Source organism: Peromyscus californicus, unplaced genomic scaffold (assembly GCF_007827085.1).
Source record: "Peromyscus californicus insignis strain IS unplaced genomic scaffold, ASM782708v3 Scaffold_4__1_contigs__length_199733344, whole genome shotgun sequence".
NCBI classification, from domain to species: Eukaryota; Metazoa; Chordata; class Mammalia; order Rodentia; family Cricetidae; genus Peromyscus; species Peromyscus californicus.
The window spans coordinates 77,136,321-77,162,305 of NW_026294562.1; the positions used below are offsets into that span (position 1 = coordinate 77,136,321).

Consider the following 25,985-nt stretch of genomic DNA (forward strand, 5'->3'; position numbering starts at 1 on the left):
GTACTTTTCATAGGATTATAGTAATCTTTTATTCAGAATGTATGTATATTAAGAAAAACAAGCAATCTGGGGCAGGGGTGGCGCACACCTTTAATCTCAGCACTTAGGAGGCAGAGCCAAGTGGATCTCTGTGAGTCTGAGGCCAGCCTGGTCTAAAAAGTGAGTTCTAGAACAGTCAGGGGTACATAGAGAAACTTTGGAAGAAAACAGAAGAAAAACTAAAAACAAGCAAAAAAAAAAAAAAAAAAAGCCTCAGGCGCTAAGATTAGAGGCTTGAGCCACCACACCCAGTGGGATTGGCTTTTGTTTGTTTTGTTTTTGACGGGGTTTCTCTGTTTAGCTCTGGCCGTCATGGAACTTGCTCTGTAGACCAGGCTAGCCTCAAATTCAGAGACCTGCTCTGCTTCTGCCTCCTGAGTGCTGCAATTAAAGGCGTGAGCCATCCCTGCCTGTCTTTCCGTGTCGGGCTCTGCAGTTCTTTGGTTCTGAGCCCCTGCCTACCCTAACAGGAGAGACACCAGAGGGCGCGAGGACTCCAGTCTTGGTTGCTGGAGGTAAACTCTTTGTGGCCATACTGGTGCGTCCTCTTCCTTCTAGTCTGCGGGAATCTTTTGTTTGAGGCAGGACCCATTCTGTGGCTTCCATTGTCCCGGAACTCGCTATGTAAACCAGGCTAGCCTTGAAGTTGCAAAGATCCGCTTGCCTTTGCCTTCTGGGACTAAAGGCGTGCGACACCACGCCTGACTCTATAGGAATCTAAATATCCACGTTTTGTAAAAGCTCATGATTGGGAACTAAAAGGGGGCAGCTGCTCTCCGTTATTCATTCAACGATTTCTGAGCAATGAAGCCCATCACAATCACCAAAGAAGAAAGTGGGAACTTCTCACTAGCATCTGGAGAGATGTATTATTTCCAAACCTTTGTGATTCACTATCTCGTGTGATGACAAGAAGCCGCATAAATGGGCATTCCCTCTAAGGCGCTCGATTTTGCCAACTTGCGAGGCCCCCTGGAGACTACTGGTGAAAGTGGGAACAAGCGTCGGGTTGCCATGGTGCTTGGCTGTGTGCAAGAGCCCAAGAAGCCTCGGAGGCTTCCGTAGTCGGTGGAAGGTCACGTGCTCAATCCTTTCACCGGGTGACTTCTCCTCCGATCGGGCTCCGGTGTCACATGACCTGCTCCTGGGGCAACATGGCGACGGCCGTGGTGCAGCGCCGGGACTGAGCGACAGCGAGTGTGGCGCGCTCCTTCCCAGGGTGAGGAGAGCATCAGCGTGGGGAGGGCGACTGGGTCCTCGTCTTCCCGCTCCTGTCCCCAACGTCACCTGCATCTCACACGACCTCTCTGTTGGAACCAGAGGGAATGACGAAGCCCAGGGCTTTTCCCAGTCGTGCTCTGTGCATTGGAGCACGCCCCCTAGCCGGCTGTGGGCAACTCTCCTTGCCATCCTTTCGCTAATCTCCTTCCGTCGGAGGTGGGACCGGAGCGTGGGCGGTTGCGTTCTCCTGGGACCATGGCGGGGGTCCGACACAGCGCCGTTCCCTCAGCCAAGCTGATGACCCAGATGACGGGCCAGCGCCTGGCCACACCGGGATTGCCCGGGGCCCATGGGGAATCCCAAGTCCGGGGAGCCCGAGGTCCCAGACCATGAAGGCCTGCAGCGCATCACTGGTTTGTCTCAGGGCCATTCGACCCTCATAGTGGCGGTGCTGTGTTACATCAACCTCCTGAACTACATGGACCGCTTCACCGTGGCTGGTAGGCACTGCTATTCGAAAGAAGGGACGTGGGGAAGGAAGCAGTTTCCCAGGATGGGGCCCCCTCTTCCGTGCTCTCCTGAGGTTTTTTTTTTTTTCTTTCTTTCCAGGAGTCCTTCCAGACATTGAGCACTTCTTCAACATTGGAGATAGTAGTTCTGGCCTCATCCAGACTGGTGAGTGAGGCTCCTGCTCACACAGCCCACTCGCCTTTTGTTGCCTCAACTGGGCCTACATACATGCAGGTGTGCCTAGTGAGGGCTTGTTGGCCAGAGCTCCCCGGAGGTAATGGACTGTCCAGGGCTGGGACGTGACATTTACAGAAGGAGCCAGCTACTGACTATGTGATGGCAGGCGACATGCTCACCTTCTCTAAGCTCATCTTTCTAGTCTGTAGAATGAAGCTAGTAATAAAATGGGCTGATTCTTTGGACTGGTGTGAGGACTGAGAAATGCCGGGTGTGGCACCTAGTAGGCACCAGTAAATATAGCAAGAGCACTTTGGGGGCGGGGGCGTTATTTCTCTCCTTTCTTTCTGAGAACCCACTATATGCTAGGTCCCAGTAGAGCACCTTAGAGGTGTAGTAGCCCTATAGGACTTTGGCAAGGCCTTCCTGCCTGCTTATCCTACAGCTGAGCAGTAGTGGTGTTCTTCCTGCTTTGCATGGGGAGTTAGCTTTTATTTAGATTTTATAAGCAAACTCAGACTTTGAGGAGAGTTGGGATTTGCCCAGGGTCACATAAGCAGATAGTGTTTGTTTTCCTGCCCCAGGCCCATGCGGAACCGGAGGCACTTATGTGTGGAGAAGTGAGAGTGAAGTCTTAGGTCAAGGTGGTGTTGAGTTAGAGAAGCAGCAGACCTCCCTAGATGGTTTCATTATCCATCCTGCTTTTCATTCAACACACGTGAAGTGAACACTTGTTTTGTGCTAGCTTGTGGTTAAATGAGACTAACAGTCATGGCCCCTGTAGGAGCTGACATCCTCCTGTGCCTGAGGGGGTTAATTAAAACGGGATAATTTCAGATGGATGAGTGTGAAATGTAAAAATGTAAAAGAAAAAGCATACAGCAGATGTTAATCCTTTAATCCCAGCACTTGGGAGGCAAAGGCTGGAAAACTCCTGAGTTCAGGGCAGCCTGTGTACATAGTGAGACTTTCCCCTCCCACTCACCCACCCAAAAAAGAGAAAAGAAAAGAAAATGGGGTTGGGATGGATGGTAGTCTGGGTAACTGTCTGGGTTGGAATTTGAAGCAGTTGAATTTTGTGAAGCTCAGGAGAGAAATGAAAATGTTGCTTTGAGGGGACATTGAGTGCCGAACCCTAATGTATTGATCTTGGCAGTTGTCGTGAAGGTGCAGGGAGGGAAAGAGGAAGGGGTGGATTAGACAGGACACAGTGCGTCTGGTGTGGATGTGGATTTTGTTTCAGGCTGGGTGGGAGTAGGAACATGCCAGCTGGATGTCCATTCTATACAGGACGTTTTGGAAAGTTGTGAAGATGAGACTGTGTCGCGCCCCCCCCCCCCCCCCCCCCCCGGCTCTGATGGGCTACAGGGTTGGGATGGGAATGGTGTTCATCAGGGAAGAGGAGGGTGGGGATCTCTGTTTGAACATTTTATACCCGGCTCCCTAACTGGAATAGGAGTGGGGGAGGGGCTGGGGCAGCAAGGAACTGGAACCGGGCTGTGACTCTCTGCCTCCCCCAGTGTTCATCTCCAGTTACATGGTGTTGGCACCAGTGTTTGGCTACCTGGGTGACAGGTACAATCGGAAGTACCTCATGTGTGGGGGCATTGCCTTCTGGTCCCTGGTGACACTGGGGTCGTCCTTCATCCCCAGAGAGGTGAGGCCCTGTACTTTCTCCCTACTCCCCGTCCATGTTTGCTGCTGTTCTTCAGAGCCATTTTGGATTGAGTGTGGGGGAACCTCTGTAGTGTCCTGCTCTGCGCCATCTTCCACGTTTTCATTGCCTGAGTTAACCTGCCCACCCTATCCTGCCCACTGTTCTTCATGAGCTTTCTTCCACTCATCACTTGCCTGTCCCCTAACTCTCTCACTGCACACCTAAACACTGTTTTTTCTTCACCATTGATCTCTGTAGCAATGGCCATTGTCCTCTCCCTTCCTGGGACCAGGGCTTCCTCTTAGGGCTGGTGCTAGTGTGGGTGAGAGAGCAGCCTGGGGCAGCTGTCGCTTGGCCTGTACTTCCTCTGTCCACCCACCCTCCAGTGCTGCCCCTGCCACTCTGCTGGCTCTGTAGACCACAGTGTTTCCCTGGTTGCTTCATGGGGCTCTCCTTCTGGCCCTGTTCTTGGGAGCCTCTGACACAGTGACCCACTTCTTCCTTCCCAAAACTCTGGAAACACATGATGCTCCGCGTTTCCCTCCAGTTCCCTGGCAGATGCTTTTCTGTGTCTTTGAAATCTTCCCCTATCTGCTGTCCTCAGCCCCAGGCAGCCCTAGTGCCCTCAGGTGATCCTGTGCCCTGGCCTTGGTCCAGGTGCCTTTGGTAAGCAGACAGTCCACAGGTTAAGATCGTTATTCACCACTAGGGTGGGTCCTAGGTGGGAGGGAAAATAGAAACCCGAGATTTATTTTGCACCTACCGAGTGCAAAGCCCTCAGAGTACCATGTGAACAAACTGTTGTTCCCCTTTTGCAGATGAGGAAACTGAGGCTCAGAGAGGTTAAGTTATTTTCTCAAAGTCACAGCTAGTAAGTGGAGCCAGGATTCCAGCCAGGTCTGTGTGATTCTCGACCCAGGCCTCTCTCACTGTCCCTCTGCCTCTCCAGCACTCCCTGGAGAGGTCTCCTGGGAGGCTGGCTCCAGGGTGGGATGCCACCTCCCCCATGTCTCCTTTCCCAGCGTTTCTGGCTGCTCCTCCTGACCCGGGGCCTGGTGGGGGTCGGGGAGGCCAGTTACTCCACCATTGCGCCCACCCCTGATCGCCGACCTCTTCGTGGCAGACCAGCGGAGTCGGATGCTCAGTGTCTTCTACTTTGCCATTCCTGTGGGCAGGTGAGTAGGCTGTGGGCGGGCCTGATGCGGGGCGAGGGCTTGATGGGACATTTGTTTTGTTTTGTTTTGTTTTTTTGAGACAGGGTTTCTTTATGAAATAGTCGTGGCTGTCCTGGAACTCGCTTTGTAGACCAGGCTGGCCTCAAACTCACAGAGATCCGCCTGCCTCTGCCTCCCGAGTGCTGGGATTACAGGCGTGCGCCACCACCGCCCGGCTTGGTGGGCGTTTGACTGACCACATGTGACTTTCCTCTTTGCCTTCCCACAGTGGTCTAGGCTACATTGCGGGCTCCAAAGTGAAGGATGTGGCTGGAGACTGGCACTGGGCTCTGCGGGTGAGTCTGGTTAGAGTTAAGGGAGTCAGCAACCTTACTGATCTCCCTTTCTTTCTTCAGATATTCCCTTTTTTAACTCTCTTTAAAAAAAAAAAAAAAATGGGCGGTGGTGGCGCACGTCTGTAATCCCAGCACTCAGGGGGCAGAGGCAAGCAGATCTCTGAGTTCGAGGCTAGCCTGGTCTACAGAGTGAGTTCCAGGAAAGGCGCAAAGCTACAAGGAGAAACCCTGTCTCGAAAAACCAAAACAACAAACAAACAAAAAAAAAAAAAAAATGTGTGTGTGCATGCATGCCTGACCATGGGAGTCAGAAGTCAACTTTAGGAAGTTGGTTTTTTCCTTCACCTGAAGGTCCTGGAGATTGAATTCAGGTTGTCAGCCTTGGCCACAAGACCCTTCACTCACTAGGCAAGCTCCCTGGCCCATACACTCCCTCTTTGGGGCAGTGCTCATTGTGCTGAGCTGAGCCTCAGCAAGCCTGGTCCTCAATAGGGAGCCACAAGTCTTGCTGCAGATGTAAAGCTGGAAGCCCCAGAAAGGGACAGTATTAGCGTTCCTAATGGAAAGTGGAGCTGACCCAGGACTCCCGTGCCATCCCTGGATTCACTCATTTTTTTTTCCCCCATGTTAACTTTATTCCCAAGCGATCGTCCTCAACTGAGCAACTTGGCCACCTCCGACCCTTGAACAATAGTCATGAGATGGTGTCCGACTGGCTGAACGTGGGTCACATACCCATTATGTAATCAGTTATGGAAGGCCGGAGAGTAACAGCCCTTTTGGTTCGGCCTTAGATCCAGTTTGAACCATGTGGACTGAGAGAAATTTGGTTGGGGGTCCTTGAAGAAAAATCAGGGTGCTGTTGCCAAAGAAGAAGCAAACCTAGGCCTATAGAAACAGATGTCCTCAGTGGCCAACCTTCCTAAGCTGCAGTCCCAACTTCTCTGAGCCAGCCCTTATGGAGTTTAAGACCTGGGGAGCTAAGCTGTCTGTCCTCCTCATTCTCCGTGGCCCCAGAGGGTCAGTATACCCCTGCCCTGCATCCCAAAGCTTGCTCTTTCCCCAGGTGACTCCAGGTCTGGGGGTGGTGGCTGTTCTGTTGCTGTTCCTGGTGGTACAAGAGCCCCCAAGAGGAGCTGTGGAGCGCCACTCGGGTTCACCACCCCTGAGCCCCACCTCATGGTGGGCAGATCTGAAGGCGTTGGCACGAAAGTGAGTTTACCCCTTCCTTCCGTATTTCAGGCCTCAGAGGGGCTGCAGTCTTCAACAGGCCGAGTTTTGTGTCCTGCCAGGAAGCCATATTTATGGCCAGAGGCTGAGGCATTTGCCTGAGATATAGACGCAGGTCACATCCAACTCTGACAGTAGAATAAGCCGGGGGAGGGAGGAGAGGACACATCCATGGTCTGACTTCCTCCCAATGTCCACAGTCCGAGTTTCGTCCTGTCTTCCCTTGGCTTCACTGCCGTGGCCTTCGTCACGGGCTCCCTGGCCTCTCTGGGCCCCAGCGTTCCTGCTGCGCTCCCGTGTTGTTCTGGGGGAGACCCCTGCCCTGTCTCCCTGGAGAATCGTGCTCTTCCTCTGACAGGTACGTGGGAGGGGCTGGGCGGGGTGACTGCGGGTAGGAGGGGTATCGGGGGATTCGGACTCGGGGTAGAAAAGTTTGAATTCCGACTCTACCAGCTGCCTCCCACTCTTGGAGTCTCAGTTTCTGGTTCTGAGAACCATGTGATGAGGTAACACATTGGCTCTGAGGTTCTCTGCTGGATGGATTTGTCCTATGAGGGCAGTTGGGATGGACTGTCCTCGCGGGGTCAGAGGGCCTCACAGGAAGGAGAAGGAATCATGCTGGGGGGGTCTCATCTCTGGACTCAACCCCTAGTCTCATCTTCGGACTCATCACTTGCCTGACTGGAGTCCTGGGCGTGGGCCTGGGTGTGGAGATCAGCCGCCGCCTTCCGCCGCATCAACCCTCGGGCTGACCCGCTGGTCTGTGCTACCGGCCTCCTGGGCTCTGCGCCCTTCCTCTTCCTGTCCCTGGCCTGTGCCCGAGGCAGCATCGTGGCCACCTACGTGAGTCGGACACCAGGGGTCTAGTGGGTATCTATCTCTGCACGGGGGCAGGAGGGATGGGCGTGGCCTCCCTGGGCACCACCATGGCCATCGAGGATGACCACCAGCAGCTAACTCCGTGTGCAGAGTCAGCCAGCAGAGTAGTTCAGAGCAGACTGAAGGTGGAGTGCCTCCTTTCCAAATCCCAGCCCTGGGCCTTCCCAGCTGGGGGGCCGCTGGCAAAGCAGCCGGGACGGCGCTGTCTCCTCCCACGTGAGGCGCTGGTGCTGAGCGCTAGCCCCTGCCTTGTGGGGTGTGATGGGGACTAAGTGAGTTAATGCCTAAGCCTGGTCACGTGACTCTCTCCCTCTTCTGCCATCCAGATTTTTATCTTTATTGGGGAGACCCCTGTTGTCTATGAACTGGGCCATCGTGGCTGACATCCTCCTGGTGAGTCGCTGGGCAGAGGCCGAAGGGAGCAGGGATGGGGTCAGGTGGTGGCACTCATTCTGAATCCTGGCCTTTCCCCTTCAAACCTCAGCTGCCTATGTATGTCAGAGTCCAGCCACAGAGGGGCCTCTGGGCCTGCCTGGGGCCTACAGTGGGCTTTGGCCATGGTTTCTCTGGGGACCTCTGCTGAGTTACCCCCCTTTTCCTTCCTAGTATGTGGTGATCCCAACTCGACGCTCCACTGCTGAGGCCTTCCAGATTGTGCTGTCCCATTTGCTGGGGCGATGCTGGGAGCCCTTACCTCATTGGTCTAGTGAGTACTATCCTTGGCTGGGATGGGATGGTTTTGGGAACCTGGTACTCCCGACCCCGGCAACTGGCCCGGTGGCTGGTGATACGAGCTTAGGTGGATGGGATAGCCTGGCCTAGTTCGTCAATAGTCACCTTTGGCACTTTTTCCCTTAGCGCCTCTGGTGGATGGGAGGGAGGTTGTGGAAAGGTTTTACCTGAGGGGGCTGTGGGGCTGACTCTTCCGGTCCGTCCGTCCCCGGCAGATCTCTGACCGCCTCCGACGGAGCTGGCCTGCTTCCTTCTTGTCCGAGTTCCGGGCCCTGCAGTTTTCACTCATGCTCTGTGCTTTTGTTGGGGCACTGGGTGGTGCGGCCCTTTCTGGGCACGGCCATGTTCATCGAGGACGACCGCCGGCGGGCTCAACTCCACATGCGAGGGTCAGTGAGGGCCACTGTCAGCCCACGGTCACCGTACTGCCTGTCAGTCTGTCCATCTGTTGGCTCATCCATGTGCACCCCACGGCTCTTAGTCCACAGCTCTCCCTCCACTCGGGCTATCCCATCCACCCAGGCCCATGCCACCGGCCAGGGGTTGAGAGTCCCAGCTTCCGCGGTACCATCCCGCTCAGCTTTGAGTCTGTCTGGAAGTGTACCAGGCTTTCTGTCTGAACAGTTTTGAGAACTTTGGCTGCCGCCTCATCTGTACCCTCTGCCTGTCTGTCTGCTGTCCCCTTGCTGGCTCTTTCCTGATTGTCCCTGGCTCCGACCCCTTCCCCGCAGGTCTGCTGCATGAGACGGGGCCCTCAGATGACCGGATTGTGGTACCTCAGCGAGGCCGTTCCACCCGGGTCCCCGTGTCCAGCGTGCTCATCTGAGGAAGCTGTTACCCAGCTACAGGTGCACCACAGCCAGCCCCGGGCCCACCCCAGGAGGTGCCCAGGCGGAAGCCCTCACCAGGCCCAGGTCTAAGGAGGAAGCCCTGGGCTGTGTCCCCGCTTCCAGACACTACATAGGCAGCCCAGGGAAGAGATGGGGGTCCAGAAATGGGGCTTGTCCCTGTCTACTAGGGCAGCCCAAGGGGTTTGGTGCTATTTGTAATGGAATAAAATTTGTAAGCAGACTGTGACTGGCCGCTTGTCTCTCTGCGGGTGCCGTTGGTTTCAGGGAATGTCTGTGGCCTCAGGACTTACTTAGCAGGGCAGTCGGGGTCACCCTGTGGGTAGGTCCCTGTCTTCTGGGCTAGGTGATCTGGAGAACTGCTCTTTTCTGGGTGAGTTGCTTCAGTGTGACCGTGACTCACTGTGGTCCCTGGAAGTTGCTCTCCCAGAGGCCTAGCCTGGGAGGTGGGGGCGGTGCCGCCCTTGCTCCACACAGTCCCCTGACAGAGCCTCCGTACAGTCCTCCCACCCAGGCTTGGGGGGGACACAGCTGGCCAGGTCGTCTCCCTTCCCAGTGGAGGGGTTGTCTGATCCTGCAGCCTCAGACCCCTTCCTTCACACAGTCCCTCTGCCTCCTCCCCCTTCCCACAACTGGGTGGGGGTGAGTGGGCAGGGGGCAGGCGCAGCCGGCTGAGGAGCCTGATGATTTCCTGCCCTCACCACAGCTTCCTGTCGCACGCGGGTGGTGAGGAGGAGGAGAAGAGGCAGGCGGGGAGCAAGAGAGGGGCAGGTACAGCTGGGCACAGGGATCGCGCGTCTGGTAGCTGGGGCACAGGCCCCAGCTCAGGCTCCGAGCCTAGAAACTGCCGGCCCTGATCTCACACTCAGTCCAGCAAGGAAGTGGGGGTCGTTGAGCCCCAAAGGAGGACGCAGCTGCCTGCCGCCGCGGATTCCCAGGCTGGGGCGCGCTCAGTCCCACACCCCCTGCTGCCGCTCCGCCTGGAGGGGCTGCAGCGCGGCAGGGTCTGGGGCAGGTGCTCTGCAGATGGCAGCAGACACTCTGAGCCCTCCTGGAGCTGGGCCTCCTGCTGCTGCCCCCTCTTGGTCACGCTCCTGGCTGCCCTGTGTGTGCGCTGCCGTGAGTTGCCAGGTAAGTGGGGAGTTCTGGGGGTACTGGGTGCAGGTCACGCCCCATTGGATCCTCATGCCCTCCCCAGCCCCTGGCTCCCTCTAACTGTCCCCTACCTCAGTCCCTGCTGTGGGGGGACGTGATGGGATGGGGACTGAGTGTCTTTGTTCTCGGTGCACCCCTGATTCCTGCCTCATTGGCCCCTCTCTCCTCCAGCCTCCTATGAGAGTGCCTCCACAGAAAGGTGAGTCCCATCCCCCCATGTGTTTTCCCTTTGTTTCTGACGGGAGGGCTTGGGGGCTGGGGGCCCTCTTGGGCCTATACCCAAGCTGCCTCTTTCCTACCAGTTTGTACCCAAGGAGCATCCTCATCAAACCACCTCGTGAGTTCAGTGTCCTTGGCCTTCCTTGAGGGTTCTTGGGAGTGTGCCTTTGTCCTGCTCACCCTAAACTGTCTGTAGGGCTATTACCTGGGATGGGTTGGGGGAAAGTGGGAGCCCCCATGCCTGTTTAGGACATGGTTTTTAGGGGTACATCTGTCCTTAGAGACCTGGACGTGGGTCGGGGGTGGTGGTGTCTGGAGGTCATTCCCTCAAGCTTGGTTCTATGTCCTCAGAAATAACCGTCCCCCGAACAACTGCCACGTTCCTACCCTCTTGTTACTTCCTTCCCACCCCTGAGGCAGCCAGACCTGCTCCCCATTCCGTGAGTACCCCTCAGCTCCCTCCCTCTGATCCACTGTGCCTCCTTCACCTTCTAGGATGGGGGGACGTGGCTTTTCCCCTGTTGCAACCCCCGCTTGCCCCAGAGTCCCTACTTAGACCTGGTCCCTGACCTTTGACTTCCAGGAGATCCCCACAGCCCCTTGGGGGGTTCCCATCGGGTGCCATCTTCCCGGCAAGATTCAGAGGATGGTAAGCGTGCCCAGGGTTAGCGGGCTGGGGAGAGGGTGTGCAGCCTGAGCTGACTCCATCTTCCTCCCCTCTCTCTTTGAAGCCAACAGTGTGGCGAGCTACGAGAACCAGGGTGGGTCTAGGGTCTGGGGGAACCGGGCGGGGTGGGGGATGGCTGGATCTGTCCCAGGTCACGCTGACTTCTCATTCCTCACAGAGCCAGCCTGTGAGAATGTGGATGAAGATGAGGACGAGGACGACTATCCCAATGAGGGCTACCTGTGAGTGGGGAGCGGGGAGGTGGGGGTGGAAGTTGGGGACCCTTTCTCACCTCCTCATCCCTTCCTTCCAGAGAGGTGCTCCCTGACAGCACCCCTGCCGCCGTTCCCGTGGTCTCCTCTGCCCCTGTGCCCAGCAACCCTGGCCTCCGAGACAGCGCCTTCTCCAGTGAGTCAGGGTTTCTGTCTACCTCCTTCCGCCATGTGCTGCTAGCTACACCTCTCTTCCCTCTCATCTTCTGCGATGATCGCCGCCCTTCCATTTCCTCCTTCAGATGTTGGACCTTCCTGCTCTTCAACTTCGGATTGCCTTGCTTTTCCTTCCTCCCTCTTTTGTCTTACCGTTTTTTCTGTTGTCTAAGAAGTTTCCTGACTCTTCTTTAACCCTTCCATTGAAATTTTATTTCTGGGTTGGGTGCGAGGGCACACGCCTATAACCCTGGCATCAGGAGTCTGGGTAGGAGGGTTGAGTTTTGAGGCTAGCCTGGACGATATAGTGAGACCCTGCTTCAAAAACCAAAACAGCGCCGGGCGGGTGGTGGCGCACACGCCTTTAATCCCAGCACTCGGGAGGCAGAGCCAGGCGGATCTCTGTGAGTTCGAGGCCAGCCTGGGCTACCCCGTGAGTTCCAGGAAAAGGCGCAAAGCTACACAGAGAAACCCTGTCTCAGGGAAAAAAAGAAAAAAAAAACCAAAACAGCACTGCCACCAACAAAAAGAAAAGAGAAAAATCATTTCTCTTACCTGAAAGCTCTTTTTGGGGGCTTTCTCAGTGTTCTTTTTGTATAGTGCCCTGTTCTTGTTTCATGGAAGGAATGTCATCTAATGTATCTGTAAGAACTTTGGTTAGAGGTTGTTTCTCTCTGTCTCTGTCTGTCTGTCTGTCTTGTCTCACTCACACGCTCTCTCACTGAAGCTTTCTTCTGTTTACCATGTGGTCTTTGTTTCTCTTGGGCTGCGTTTTTTTCTGCGTTGGTCTCTTCCATTCCTGCTGTCCCTTCCCTGAACTTCCCTTAGGGTTTGGTGATCTTTGGTGTTCTATCCTCTTCTCTCTGTGTAGCATGAGTGGTCTCTTACCTGAAACACCACGATACAGATTTGAGAATATCTACAGATATATAGTGAATTTTGTTGGAGATATATATATATATATCGTCTGAAGGTAGGATTTTGTTTTGTTTTGAGACAGGGTCTCACTATGTAGCCCTGGTTGTCCTGGAACTTGAAATGTAGACCAGGCTGGCCTCAAACTCACAAAGATCTACCTGCCTCTGCCTCCTAGGTGCTGAGATTAAAGGTGTATGCCACCATGCTCAGCTTTGGAGGTAGCTTATGCAAATTTTAGTTAATCTTTTGTGGCATTACACCAGTACCTCAAAGGTTTGGGATTTGGGGATATTCTGAATTTTGGAGTTTTAATTCAGGAACACCCAACTTTCTGTATTTACCCTAGAATATTATGTCTGTACCCTAGCTCTGTTTGCTTTGGTTTTGTTTCAGGCAGAATCTCACTGTGTAGCCCTGGCTGCCTTGGAACTTGCTTTGTAGACTAGTCTAGCCTTTAACCCATAGAGATCCAATTGCCTCTCTCTGCTGGGTGCTGGGATTGTAGGCATATTCCATCACACCCTGGCCTCTGGTTCCATTTGTAGTCCAGATTTCTAATTTGTCATTTCTCTCCTGAAACCCCGAGACTGTTTAAGTGATTCTTTCCATCCATCTATCCATCCATCATTCATCCATCTATCATTCATCCATCCATCTATCATCCATCCATCCATCATCTATCCATTCATCCATCCATCATCCATCTGTCCATCATCCATCTGTTCATCCATCCATCCATCCATCATCCATCCATCCATCCCCTCACTCATTTCCTGGGTATGTCTGCTGGGTTATGTTAGGGATTTAGTGAGTCAATTCAGCAAATTTGTAAAGATAAAAGAATTATTTGCTAGGGCCAAAATGACTAATTTTAAGTTCATCGAGAGGCACTGTCTCAGTGGACTGAGGTGGAGCGGATAAAGCCTCCACGTGTTCATGGGTGTGTGCATCTGCATAGCATACACACAAAGATACTAAAAGAGGTACTGGTACCTGAGGACCGACTTTATGCCCTTGTAGTATACATTAACTCATTAAACCTCACAGTTCCTGGGTACTCTGCTGACTACCCCCTTCCCTCCTGCCCCTCACATCTGTCTCTGTACTATGCTAGGGTTTATTTTTTCATTTCTATTGACTGATTGATTGACATAGTCTTGCTATTGTGATGCCCAATTTGGCCTTTAACCCTGGAGCTCAAGTTACCTCCTATCTCAGCTTTCGGGGCCCACAAGCATGTGTTGCCATACCCAGTGGGTTTATTAATAGATACTTGGTAGCACATAGTGTATGGCAGGCTCCATTTTACTATTTACTGTTTCAGTCCTCACAATAGTCCTGCGGGGCAGGTCCTGTTATGAACTTTATTTGACAAATGAGGAAACTGAGTCACAGAGCGTTTAGGTAACTTATCTGAGGTAACATAGCTGGTTGGTGCTGGAACTGGGGTTTGAATCAGGATATTTGGCTCCAAAGCCCAGCTTGTCTTCATGCTCATACAGAATCCAGGCAGCTGTGAAACCAGAAAGCAAAAAGCCACGTAACATAGCGAGTGATATATATGGGCCTGGGAAGGTGTAGTATGGGCAATGGCTAGTAATATTGAGAAGCCAGACAGGTCTGATGAAGAGGGGACACCATCTGGACCAAGTGTGCCATCTCTTCCACATGCCACCAAGACGTCTGTCCTCTGAGCTCCTTTGATCCCTGTTCCCCGCCATACTCTCAGAGTCCCATACTGTCACTGTTTGATTTTCCCCAGTGGCTCTGGTCCAGTGGATCTCTGTCCACCTCCATGGCCCTTGCCCTTCCCAGGCTGCTCCCCTTGCTTCTCCTGAATATTCTCTCTATATCCTGTGGGACTGCCTCGGGGGAAGGCTGTGTTTGGAGGCCTGGGGGGCCTCTGGGAACCAGTGCCTGGCTGAGGGGGGCCTCTGGGAACCAGTGCCTGGCTGAGGGGGGCCTCTGGGAACCAGTGCCTGGCTGAGGGGGGCCTCTGGGAACCAGTGCCTGGCTGAGGGGGGCCTCTGGGAACCAGTGCCTGGCTGAGGGGGGCCTCTGGGAACCAGTGCCTGGCTGAGGGGGGCCTCTGGGAACCAGTGCCTGGCTGAGGGGGGCCTCTGGGAACCAGTGCCTGGCTGAGGGGGGCCTCTGGGAACCAGTGCCTGGCTGAGGGTCTTAAGTAACTACACTGCAATTTCTGTCCTACAGTGGAGTCGGGTGAAGATTACGTGAACGTCCCCGAGAGCGAGGAGAGTGCAGAAGCATCTCTGGGTAGGTGACTCTGCACTCTGTGTACGGCCCATAGCCTCTCCCACCCTCCACATGGCCTGCCCTTCGCACTACTGTCTGTCTTGATCTGTCCCCCACAGATGGGAGCCGGGAGTATGTGAATGTGTCCCAGGAGCTGCAGCCAGTGACCGGGGCTGAGCTGGGTGTGTATCGAGGTGTAAGGGGGCAGAAGCTGGAGAGCTGCCTTCAGCAGATAGCCTGCAGGCTGAACCCCAGTCTCCCTCTGTCTCTCCCTCCCAGCCACCTTGAAGTCCCAGGAGGTGGAAGATGAAGAAGAGGAAGGAGTGGAGGGAGAGGAAGCTCCCGATTATGAGAATCTGCAGGAACTTAACTGAGAGCCTGGTGAGTGGCCTCTGTCCCCACCCCTGCCTTGGGCCTTCTCTCCAGGACCCCCCTTCCTGGCCACCCCCAATGGTTAGGCACGTACTTGGTGGCCTGGGTACCCAGTTGGTTTCATGACTCAGTGACTCTGCCCCCGTCTCCCCGCCCTGTTGTGTTTCAGCTGCAGCCATCTGTCCTGGAACTAGCCTTGCTGGGAGGGCAGAACTGGGCAGCTGGAAGTAACTCCAAGAGAGTCCCATTTAACCTCTGCCTTGTCAACAGTCTGAGAATCCCCCTAACTTATTGTCACTTTGGGGACCAATCTGTGTCCCCAGTATTCTGCATCTTCTGACGAAGCCTGAGAATGAATCTAGTTCCTGCTTGACTCTGTCATGGAATAAAGGCCGTGATGGCCCATAGTCTTCCTTTCGTTATTTGTTTGTTTGTTTGTTTGTTTTTATTGGGGCAGGGTCTTGCCGTGTAGATCAGGCTGGCCTTGAACTTGTGGGTGATCATCTTGCCTCTGCCTCCCTGGTGCTGGGAGTACAGGTGTGTACCAGCGTGCACAGCTGTCAGCAGCTCTGTTGGCTGTGGGGTCCTGGAAGGCTGAGTGAAGGTAGTGTTAGATTGAGGACCATCCTTTTCTTTGTGGGATGTTTGTGAATGTGGGCATACATGACCTGTGAGTCTGGGGGGTGTGTGTGTCCATGTGTCCAAGTCTGCATCAGAGAGTCTGGATAGCTCTGTCTGTCTGTCTGTCTGTCTGTCTGTGGGTCTCCCTCCTCCACAGGGGCCCCACCGCCCTCTTAACTGTCTTGGTTTTAAAGGCTGTAAGTGACAGAAGACCATGACTTGGACTTAGCCATTTTCTAAGTGAGGCCTTTGACCCAGCCTGGCCCTTTTGGGGTTCAGAATGTATCTCCCCACATGGACGTGCAGTGACATTGTGACAGTGACAGATCAGGGTACAGGGCACCTCTGGGTGGGAGTGTGTGCCAGCAGCAAGACCCTACCTTGGTGACCCTCGTTCCTTCTACTTGCAAAGGGCTGGCCTTGATGACCTCAGGAGGTATCTTGGGTCTTGTCTTTTGTGTGGTTCTCAGTGAAATAACTGAAGTGGTCTGAGCAAGTCAGACATGGTGGCGAATACGGTACTCTCAGCTGTTCCAAAGGTGGAACAGGAGGATTTCTGGAGCCCAGGAGTTTAAAGCCAGCCTAATACACATAGTGGGAAAATATCCTACCCGCCACCAAAGTGGCGAAGGCGCCTGAAGTTCAGGTGTAGGCAGCAAGCTTCAGTGCCGCTGTGTGGAGACATGACTGCTGGTCTCACTGCCAGCTTACTAGGTCTGGACTGGGAATGGCCTGGTGAGTCTGCCTATTTGTCTGGCCTGGCTCCATCGCCCGTGTTCTGGGAGTTTTCTCTTGGTCTCCTTCAGAACCCACTCTTGTCCCAGTTCCATTCTTTGTGGGTTTAGAGATGCCAACGCAGCCCTCTCCATCCTGGGACGTGAGCTGGTCCTCTCCTGCCTTGCATGATGGTTCAGGTCGGGCCTGTGGCCTGCTGGGCAGTGGGATGGGCCTGGGATTTTTCAGGAGACCCCTTTTGATCCCAGCTGTTACTGGGCCAGAAGGATGTAGTTCTGGAGACCCCATTTGCATGGCCTGCCTGTGAATAAAACCATGGAAAGGAGAAGGGTGATTGAGACATGACCATTTTCCTGAATCTAATCACAAACCTACAACCTCTGGGTCATGTGGGCCGGTAAATCATAGTGTGTCAGCAGCTGACTTGGAGTGTCTGTTGTGTAACCAACGCTGCTCTGATGAATACAGAGAGCTAGTAGTTCCAGGCACTCCTCCCACAATCACTGTGGCTTCCCTGTTGACAGTTAATGACATTTTGTAGGTAAGGGAACAGATTTCAGAGAGGTGAGGTAACTTGCTCAAAGATGCACAGTCAGAAAGGTCAATCTATGATCAGATCTGGGCCTCCGGAGTCGCTACGATGCCTTTTGGTAGCCTCCGTATTCTGGTTATTTTGCGAAGTGCCAACAGCTGGAGACAGGGAAGCCCTTCAGATTATCCAGCTGAGCAGATTGAAGGGCGAGGGTGTGGGAAGCCTCGGTGTAAGTTAATGGACTTAGATCTTTTTATTTGGGTGTCGGGGTTAGGAGGAATAGGCAGAGGTACCAATAGCAGTTTACTAACAAAGACAAATTGGCAGAAAGAGCAACCTTGTCAACAAAATCTAGCAACAAATGGTAAAGCTGAAGACAGACAGGCCCTTTTACTTAGTGGATTCCCTGAGTAGGACCTTTACCAACTCAGTGGATGGACAGGCACAAGCTGTACAGGGCAGTGTTGCAGTGGTCACAGCAGGACACCACAGAGGGAGCCAGTGCTAGTGATGGGCAGGATGCCGTCCCTGGTGGGATGCCGTCCTTGGTGGGACGCCGCCCCCGGTGGGACGCCGCCCCTGGTGGGATGCCGTCCCTGGTGGGACGCTGCCCCTGGTGGGATGCCGTCCTTGGTGGGATGCCGTCCCCGGTGGGACGCCGTCCTTGGTGGGACGCTGCCCCTGGTGGGATGCCGTCCTTGGTGGGACGCCGCCCCCGGTGGGATGCCGTCCTTGGTGGGATGCCGTCCCCGGTGGGATGCCGTCCCCGGTGGGACGCTGCCCCTGGTGGGATGCCGTCCCCGGTGGGATGCCGTCCCCGGTGGGACGCCGCCCCCGGTGGGACGCTGCCCCCGGTGGGATGCCAGCAGCAGAATGAGTCAGGCCCATCAGCAGGAGAGACATAGCTGGCAGAGCATGCATGCATGGAGGCAGCAAAGGGAGCCATGTGAGGGCAACTAAAGATGTGAAATGCATGTGGGTCCCTCGCCAGGAGCTCCATGCTGATTTGGATTCCTTTGTTTAGATAGGTCTCATTGTTTAGCCCTAGCTGCCCTGGAACTCTGTCCTTGAACGCATCGAGTCCATCTGCCTCTGCTTGGATTTATTATTGTTATTATTATTATTATTATTATTGTTGTTGTTATTTTAATTTGGAATGTTTGGCTATCGGGAATGGGATCCAAATGTAAACATGGAATTCTTATGTTTCATACACACCTTCTACACATAGTCTGAAGGCAGGTTTATACATTATTTTGAATGCACCTACTGAAACCCACTCCATGAAGTCAGAAGAAGATTTTCTGCTCAGGACATCATGTCAGCACTCAGAATGTTTTATATTTTGGAATATCTTGGGTTTCAGATGTTTGGATTAGGCATGTTCTCTGTACATGTTGCTCAGGGACACCCGAATGTGGTGTATCAAGGCAGGTAAAGAATACCAAATTTGGGGCCGAGTTACCTTGAGTGGAGGGAGAGAACTGAGATGGGAGCTGAGTGAAGGCCTCAGTGAACTGTGCAGTTTGGGCCTGGGGTAGTCGGTGGCAGAGCGCTTGTGCACATGGGAAGGTCTGAGCTCTGTCCCCAGCACTGCCTCCCCCAAAACAGTGTGATCGGGGAGGGTTCCCCAAGTGTTCCATAATTGTTCTTCAAGTGTTTTCAGATCTGAGTGATTTCGTAATAATTAAAATCAAGGGCCAGGGCATGGTGGTGTGTGTCTAACTGCAGCACTTGGGAGGTAGAGGCAGGCAGAGCCTGTGTGTTCAAGGCCAGCCTGGTCTACATAGCAAGTCCCACCCAGGTCAGCCAGGGCTACATAGCAAGACCCTGTCTGGAAAACAAACAAAATAAACACAAAACAAAAACAAGATCAAGGCCCAGGAAGGAAGGGTGGGCACGTGTGTGTGGCACAAGCAGCCATGGGAGAGGGTGTCATTGGTTGGTTTGTGACAATTGGATGAATTACCCAAGGTGCTCTAGGCTTTAGGGGCAACATATACCAAAGCCCTGAGGTGACTTGAAGAGCTGAAGGAAATCTAGTTAGGATACAGGAGAAAGCACAGACCCATGTAGCTAGTCTTTCTCTGTCCTGCCAGCCGCTGCCAAGTCACTAGACAGAGACGACTGATTATTTATGAAGGCTTGGCAGATAGCTTGGGCTTATTTCTAACTAGCTCTCTTCTTCCCAGCATCCTCTGTACCTAGAAAGTCTGCTTAGCTATTGGCCATTCAGCTCGTTATTAAGCCAATCTGAATGACATATCCTCACAGTGTACAAAAAGATTATTCCACAACAGACATGAGGGTGGACGGAGGGGCTGAGCAGGCCGACAGCTTCATCCTGAGACCATGGCTGGTCCCTGGAGGCTGTGGAGCCCAGGATGACTTGGCCAAGTTTCTGTTTTAGCACTATCTCTGCACTAGTTGTGGAGGCTGGCTAGGGGAGGCAAATGGCCTAGAGGAGGGAGAGCGTGAGGAGGCTGTGGGCTAACGGAGAAACGGCCACACAGTCCAGCGACCACAGTGATTGGCTGGCTGTGTCTGGGAGGCACAAGGAGAGCCTCGTTGATCATTGCCTTCCGGAGCTACTTGCTTGCCACCACATCTGGATTTTCACATGTGTGCTGGGATCTGAACTCAGACCCTCACGTGTAGCACAAGCAATTTACCCGTTCAGCCGTCTCCCCAGCTCTCAGCTTTTCCCTATGTGATCATGTGATGGTTCTGGCTGCTCTAGGGACCACATCCTAGGATCCCGTGAGATAGGTCTCGGCCTCGCCAGCAAAAACACTTAAAATTATCCTTATTGAGCTTTATCAGGACACATGGCTCCCCTGAACCAGTCACTAGCTGATAGAACTCCCCTGTGCTGCCTAGCCCAGGCACTAGCCTAGGCTTGCCCATCTTATATATTCTACCCTGGACTCAAAGGGACTGGAAATCAGAAGGCATCTGAAGAAAAGCAGGTGCTGTACCGCTGAGATGTGTGTGAGTCACTCACAACCGCACTCACAGGAGCCCCGTTCTGCAGACAAGGACCCAGGCCCAAGAGTTTAAATGGTTTTCTTAAGGCCCCACAGCTATCTCCATGGTTATTAACAGAATCACAGTTGGTGGGGGTGGAGGAAGAGGAGCTGTGTGACCATTATGTTGGTGAAGGAAAAAACAAGGCAAAGCAGAAGAGTCACTACAGTCAGCTAGTTCCCCCTGACACATGGGAAGACGCTCTTTCTCCCCGAGGCCACTCAGCGGGACACAGGCCTGGAGCCTTGAGGAGCGGACCCCATGGGGAGGTGAGGGAGGCAGGTTCCTGAGAGCTCCACTGAGGCCTGGATACACCCTGAGGAGAGGTCAGGCCCACCCATGAAATTACGGCTACTGGACGTGGTTCTGCAGCACCCTCGGGCTTCAGCTGGGTGTCTGCTGTTTGTAAATGAAAGCGTCTTGACTCACAAAGACAGGATGCTGGGGGAGCATCAGCTGCAGCAAGGGCCCTGGCTTCAGGCACCCGCCACATGCCATGTGCAGCGCCCTGTGTGTGTGTGTGTGTATTCTGTTCATCCTGGGATGGCGTCTCTATGCTACTGTTCAGCAAGAGAAAAATGAGGCCCAGAGAGGACAGCCGGGCTTAGTCAGGATGTGGTTCTCCCTCCAGGAATAGTTCGGGGCCAGTCTTTGCTTTGAATCTCCCCTTTCCCACCCACCACACTCATTGGCTTGTCCCTCAGAGTGGCTCCCAGGACCCCCCCCCCTCTGTTGCGCTAACCCCACAGGACTTCTCACTGACCTAGACTTCTCTAGGACACAGCACACACACCCCCCCCCCCCCCCCCCCCCGGTGAGCACAGTGGGATGGGTACTTAGAGCATCAGTACCCCAGGGTGGGCGATGGGTGGGAGGGGGCTGAGGGGTCCCTAGTGCCTTGAGGGAGAAGGTGGCAGGGTTCTTGCCCTCCTGCTGAGCCTCTGGGCCGCCCCCCCTCCTTGTACCTGGTAGGTGCTAAGCACTTCTCACCCTCTCCCACCAGACTCGCAAGCTTACTAATTTTCTCTGTTTTCTGGGTCCCTGCAGCACCCCACACCCCAAGCCCTCCTCTCTCCCTCTCCCACAGACTGCTTTCGGTTTTGTCTCATTCTTGATGTCCCCGCCTCTGCCTCTGTCTCCCTTTGCATGTGTGTGTGTCACCTTTCTGACTTTTTTTTTTTCTTTGACACTGTTTAAGCACAGGCTGGTCCTTAACTTCACTCCGCAGTTGAGGGCCAGGGTGACCTTGAACTTTTTTTTTTTTTTGGAGGGGGGTGTTTTTTCAAGACAGGGTTTCTCTGTGTAGTTTTGGTGCCTGTCCTGGACTCGCTCTGTAGCCCAGGCTGGCCTCAACTCACAGAGATCCGCCTGCCTCTGCCTCCCGAGTGCTGGGATTAAAGGCACGTGCCAACACCACCCTGGCTGACCTTGAACTTTTTGTTGTTTGTTTTTTTTGAGACATCGCTCTGTAGCCTTGGCTGGCTTGAATCTCTCTGTAAGTCACGCTGGCCTTGAACTCATAGAGATCTGCCTGTTCTGCCCTTAGTGCTGGGATTGAAGGCCACCACCATGCCTGGCCACCTTCCACTTTTGACCCTCCTGCTCCCACCTCCCCAGTACTGGAATGGCGGGGGTGTATTTCCCACACCGATTGTCTGTTCTTTCTTGCATGTTTTGTCTGTTTCTCCCTGTCTTTCTGTCTGTCTGCTTCTGCCTGGGAAGCATTTTCCCTCTTGTGTGTCTGCCACTGTCCCTTGGTAACAGTCATTCCATCTTTCTCTCCTTTGTCTTCTCTCTCTCTCTCTCTCTCTCTCTCTCTCTCTCTCTCATCTGTCTTTTGCTTGGTCTCCTCCTCCTCTCCATGCCCCTCCTTCCCCACATCCTGAGCTGTCTTTGGGGAACCGGAAATCTGGGGGATCAGAGAGATACCAGGAGGCTCAGCTGCTGCCGCTGCTGCCTGGAGATAATGCCTTGGGGTGCTGGGAGGGGGAGGGGCAGGAGCCCAGCATCTTTTAGCCCCCATGCAAAGCAGACAGAGGGGTCTTGGCCCCAACCTCCTCTGCAGATCTGCATCTCTGTGGATGGGGCCCATCAAACCCACCTCCTCTCATGTTGGTCATGTGAGAATTAAGTCAAGGGGCCTGACGGGAACAGTTGAGGGTAGTAGAAGGCAGCTTGTGGCGGTGATCAGACACTGCGGGGTGGGAGGCGGGTGATCAGCGGGGCCTGGGAGGGGCCGGAAGAGAGGTTCTTGGAGCAGGAGGGAGGTCTGGGCTCCATCCCACCCCTTCCCCTCTGTCTTCCCACTCTCACTGTGGTGAACTTACTTTGGTGGCGTGTTGGGACGTGTCCCCGCTCTCATCTTCTAACCCTGCCAGGCAGCTACTCTTATTAACTCTATTTTGAAAGTGTGGACATTGAAACACTGAGGATTTGAGTGACCTCTGACGGCCACACAATCAGGATGCCTCCTCACAGGATTCTGATCCCATTAAATTGGTCTTTGCCAAAGTCTGGGCTGGGCTGACGTTTTTGTTGTTTATTTATTCAGACAGGATCATGCTATAACTTTTTTTAAAATAAAAAACATTTAAAAATGTTTTATTCCTGGGCATGGTGGCACAGACCTTCAATCTTAGCACTTGGGAGACAGAGGCAGGCAGATCTCTATGAGTTCAAGGCCTGGTCTTCATAATAAGTTCCAAGACAGCCTATATAGAGACACTCTGTCTCAAAAAGCCAAAAACAAAAAAACAAAACAAAACAAAAACCCAAAAATTATTCTTACTTATTCAAGTGTTTTTGCCAGCAAGTATGAAATGCATCACGTGTATACAGTAACTGTGGAGGTCAAAAGAGGGCATTGGATTTCCCGGACTGGAGTTACAGACATCTGTGAGTGAGCTGCCACCTGGGTGTTAGGAATCAAGCCTGGTACTCTCCAAGAGCCATCTCTCCAGCCCCCAAAAGGAGGTTGCTCTAAAGACAAATAATGTGAAAGTTGAGTACAGGCCCTCGTAGATGTGGTAAGTTGTGACTAGATGCAGAAGTACTGCATTTGACTGGCTGATTTCAGGCTGCAAATGGGACCCAGGACCCACACACCCTAACACATGCTCTGTCCATCAGAAGGGCTGGATTGAAATATTAAAAGCAATTTGCATTGATTGATTGACTGTACTCAAATGCACATGGCGTATGTGTGGAGGGCAGAGGACAACTTGTAGGAAGGACATTTTCTACTGTGGATTGTGAAGATCAAACTCAGGTTGCCAGGGTTGGTGGCCAGTTGCTGGCTCAGGAAGACTGGGGTTTAGGTAACCGTCAGTCAGTTGGTAACCGAGAGCCCTTGTTTGGCTGGGTATGTTTCAGACGCACCAGACAGAGCATAGGTTCACTTATCCAAGCCCACATGGCCAGTCAGTGGCCCAGTTGGGACCCCAGCAGCGATGGCAGGGGCTATAGAGTGTTCAAATTGTTGCAGTAGTGTGGGAGACCATCCAGGTCCTCCCGAGTTCCTGTGGAAGTTCTCGAAACCCCCTGGGGTTGTTTAAAGCCAGAGATGCACTGGAGGCATGGCCAGGCATGGGGATCATGGGAGAGAGCAGGCAGTCAATGAGGACGCGGGGTGGGCACACTGAATAGTGGCTGCTGTTGCTAGCCCAGACACCCCAGCTCTGCCACACGGTTATGGGCACGATGTGACTCCTGTCTCCCTCTGGTCCCTTGTGTTACTCCTTTGAGCCAGACTAGGTCCCACTTCCAGTCTCCTCAAGGGTCAGGGAGAGGGATTGACCCCACAAGGTGGGTGGGGCCCAGGTTTCACTAGCTCTGTGGAACTGGGGCTTCTCTCACATAAGCAAGAACCATCAACACTGGGGTGCCCTTCCCCCAGACTTCACCCTCCACCCTCCAGATGTTGGTTCTGCTCCAGCCTTGCTTTCCACTCCCGTCTCTGGGCCTCAGTACACCCACTGCACCGGGAGAAGGAAGTCAGAACGCACTGATTGGTGTCTTTTCTCACCGATATGGTGAATGCTGAGGCAAATATGGAGCTTTCTGAGGCTTAGTGACTGGCCAGCTTTACTCCAGGACTAAAGAGTTGGTTGTTATAGTTAATTTTCTTGTCATAGAATTTGGGCTTCGCCTCCACCCCCCAGCTCCCTATCCAGAACGTCAATGTGTGGCCCCAGAACTCATAATCCTACCTCACTTCTTCGTGGTAGCTAATAGATGGCTTCTTATCAGATTCATGTATATGGGGCTGCTGGCAACGTTTCCACCATCTGCCTCCTACTTGTTCCCAAAATTACTCTTGCTGCCTCCCAGTTCCTGCCAGCTCAGACACGTCTCTCAGTTTCCTGGCCTTTGCACTTGCTACTCTGTCTGAGGCTCTGGCCACCTTCAGTCACTTGGGTCTGGGCTGAAAATTCTCCCTTTATACAATCCTTTCCCTCCCCGAGTGCCCCTGTATCCTGTTACACCATGGGATTGGCTTTATAACGTTAGTCTTTTTTTCCCAATGTCAGTGCTGGGTTCTGGGGCTTTGCACACGCTAAGGACGTGCTTTGTGCCTGAGCTCCACCCCCAGCCCCTGACTCCGTGATGCAGCTGGTGCCTTGACTCTGTCCTCTGGACTGTGTACTGCTTGCTCTCCAGGAGCACTCCAGGGGGCCACACAGAGTTTGCCACAGAGTCAGTGCGCAGCCAATAGTGCTGGATAAGTAGTTCCGAAGAACTCAGGCTGCCTTTGTTCAAATACAGCTGGAGTGGCGCAGCACTTGCCTAGCATACCAGAGCCCTGTGTCCAGTTTCCACACGGCCACTGCAAGCAAGCAAACAAATAAACTGCTTTTAAAAGCTACCAGATTAGCCGGGCAGTGGTGGAGCACACCTTTAATCCCAACACTTGGGAGGCAGAGGCAGGAGGATCTCTGTGTTTGAGGCCAGCCTGGTCTACAGAGCGAGTTCCAGGACAGCCAGGGCTACATAGACCCTGTCTTGAAAAAATAACAAAACAAAAGCTGGCAGATTAGTGTGGGAGCAATGGCTCAGCAGTTAAGAGGAGTCATCTGGATCTGCTCTCACCAGGACCTGGATTACATTCTCGGCACCCACGGGGTGGCTCGCTGCCCTCTGTGACTCCAGTTCCAGGGGATCCTGATGTCTTCTGGCTTCGGAGGCTAGCAGGGACACATGTGCGTAGATGTAAGTGAAGGTAAAACACTCACATACATTAATTAAAACTAAATCATAAAAGAAGGCAGGCACTCAGCTTCACAACCTTCCAGCTCTAACAGGAGGGACATGCCCAGACTGGGGAAGTGGGGGAAGGTACCGTATGAAACAGAGTGAAAGTGGTAGACTACTGAAGTGCTTGGTTTTTAAAAATTGTAGTTAAAAACAAAAAAAAACAGCTCCCATAGGACATAAAATTACCATCTCAACCATATGTAAATTCAGTAGCATTGGGTACGTTCACTGAAGGACAGATTGATCTCCAGAATACTTTCGTCTTGCAAAATGAAAACTCTGTACCCCTTAATCAATGTCCCACTTCCCCTCTCCACTACCGCCATCACCCAACATTCTATTTTTCATTTCTGGTCATTTTGTGGCTGGGTTCACTCACTTAGCATAATGTCCCATGTTATATCATGTATGGAGATTTTATTTATTTATTTATTTATTTATTTATTTATTTATTTATTTATTTTTGAGACAGTATATATATATAGCCCAGGCTGGTCTTGAACTTGTGAGCTCAAGTGATCCTCCTGCTTCAGCCTTCTGAGCCACAGGCCACCTTGCTCAGTTTTTCCTTCCAGAGGCTGAATAACACCGTGTCTAGAGCATATTTCATTTATGCACTCGAGTGTCAGATGTGGTGTGGCTCTTGTGTGAGTGATGGTGCTGTGATCCGGAGAGTGTACACATCTGTTGGAAGCCTTGCCTTTAATTCTTTTGCACATACCCCCGGAAATGGAATTGACGGGTCATACGCTGGCGGTTTCTGGTGGTGGTGTGGCTGTCCTAATAGGTTTAGGATGAAATCTTTGGTCTGGATTTGCATTTCCTGAGGCCTTAATATTAAACATCTCTTACATCTCTTACACTTTTATTGGCCATTTGTAGGCTTTTTTTTTTTTTTTTTTTTAGATATGTCTACAAATCTTTTGCCTACTTTTAAAGTTGGGTCATTTTTTGGCTATTGTTGAGTTATGAGTTTTTACATTTTATGGACATTAACTGCTC

The 25,985-nt window shown here is 53.0% G+C and overlaps 2 protein-coding genes across 2 annotated transcripts; both read left to right on the forward strand.

Moving 5' to 3' along the window:
- Positions 1 to 1,579: 1,579 nt before the first annotated feature.
- On the forward strand, positions 1,580 to 9,032 carry Spns1 (SPNS lysolipid transporter 1, lysophospholipid). The gene is given in 19 exon segments (XM_052712135.1): positions 1,580 to 1,760; positions 1,870 to 1,935; positions 3,468 to 3,604; positions 4,627 to 4,701; positions 4,703 to 4,779; positions 5,048 to 5,114; positions 6,181 to 6,326; positions 6,545 to 6,608; positions 6,610 to 6,663; positions 6,665 to 6,702; positions 6,997 to 7,072; positions 7,074 to 7,187; positions 7,550 to 7,573; positions 7,575 to 7,616; positions 7,830 to 7,895; positions 7,897 to 7,929; positions 8,171 to 8,281; positions 8,283 to 8,338; positions 8,682 to 9,032. Coding segments are annotated over 19 exon segments (1,497 nt in total). The 5' UTR covers positions 1,580 to 1,609; the 3' UTR covers positions 8,782 to 9,032.
- Positions 9,033 to 9,141: 109 nt separating this feature from the next.
- Positions 9,142 to 15,237, forward strand: Lat (linker for activation of T cells). The gene is given in 16 exon segments (XM_052712133.1): positions 9,142 to 9,853; positions 9,855 to 9,878; positions 9,880 to 9,934; positions 10,130 to 10,157; positions 10,261 to 10,295; positions 10,529 to 10,557; positions 10,559 to 10,617; positions 10,761 to 10,773; positions 10,775 to 10,826; positions 10,909 to 10,938; positions 11,023 to 11,086; positions 11,158 to 11,252; positions 14,402 to 14,464; positions 14,563 to 14,625; positions 14,723 to 14,824; positions 14,985 to 15,237. Coding segments are annotated over 15 exon segments (729 nt in total). The 5' UTR covers positions 9,142 to 9,829; the 3' UTR covers positions 14,818 to 14,824; positions 14,985 to 15,237.
- The last annotated feature ends 10,748 nt before the right edge of the window (positions 15,238 to 25,985 follow it).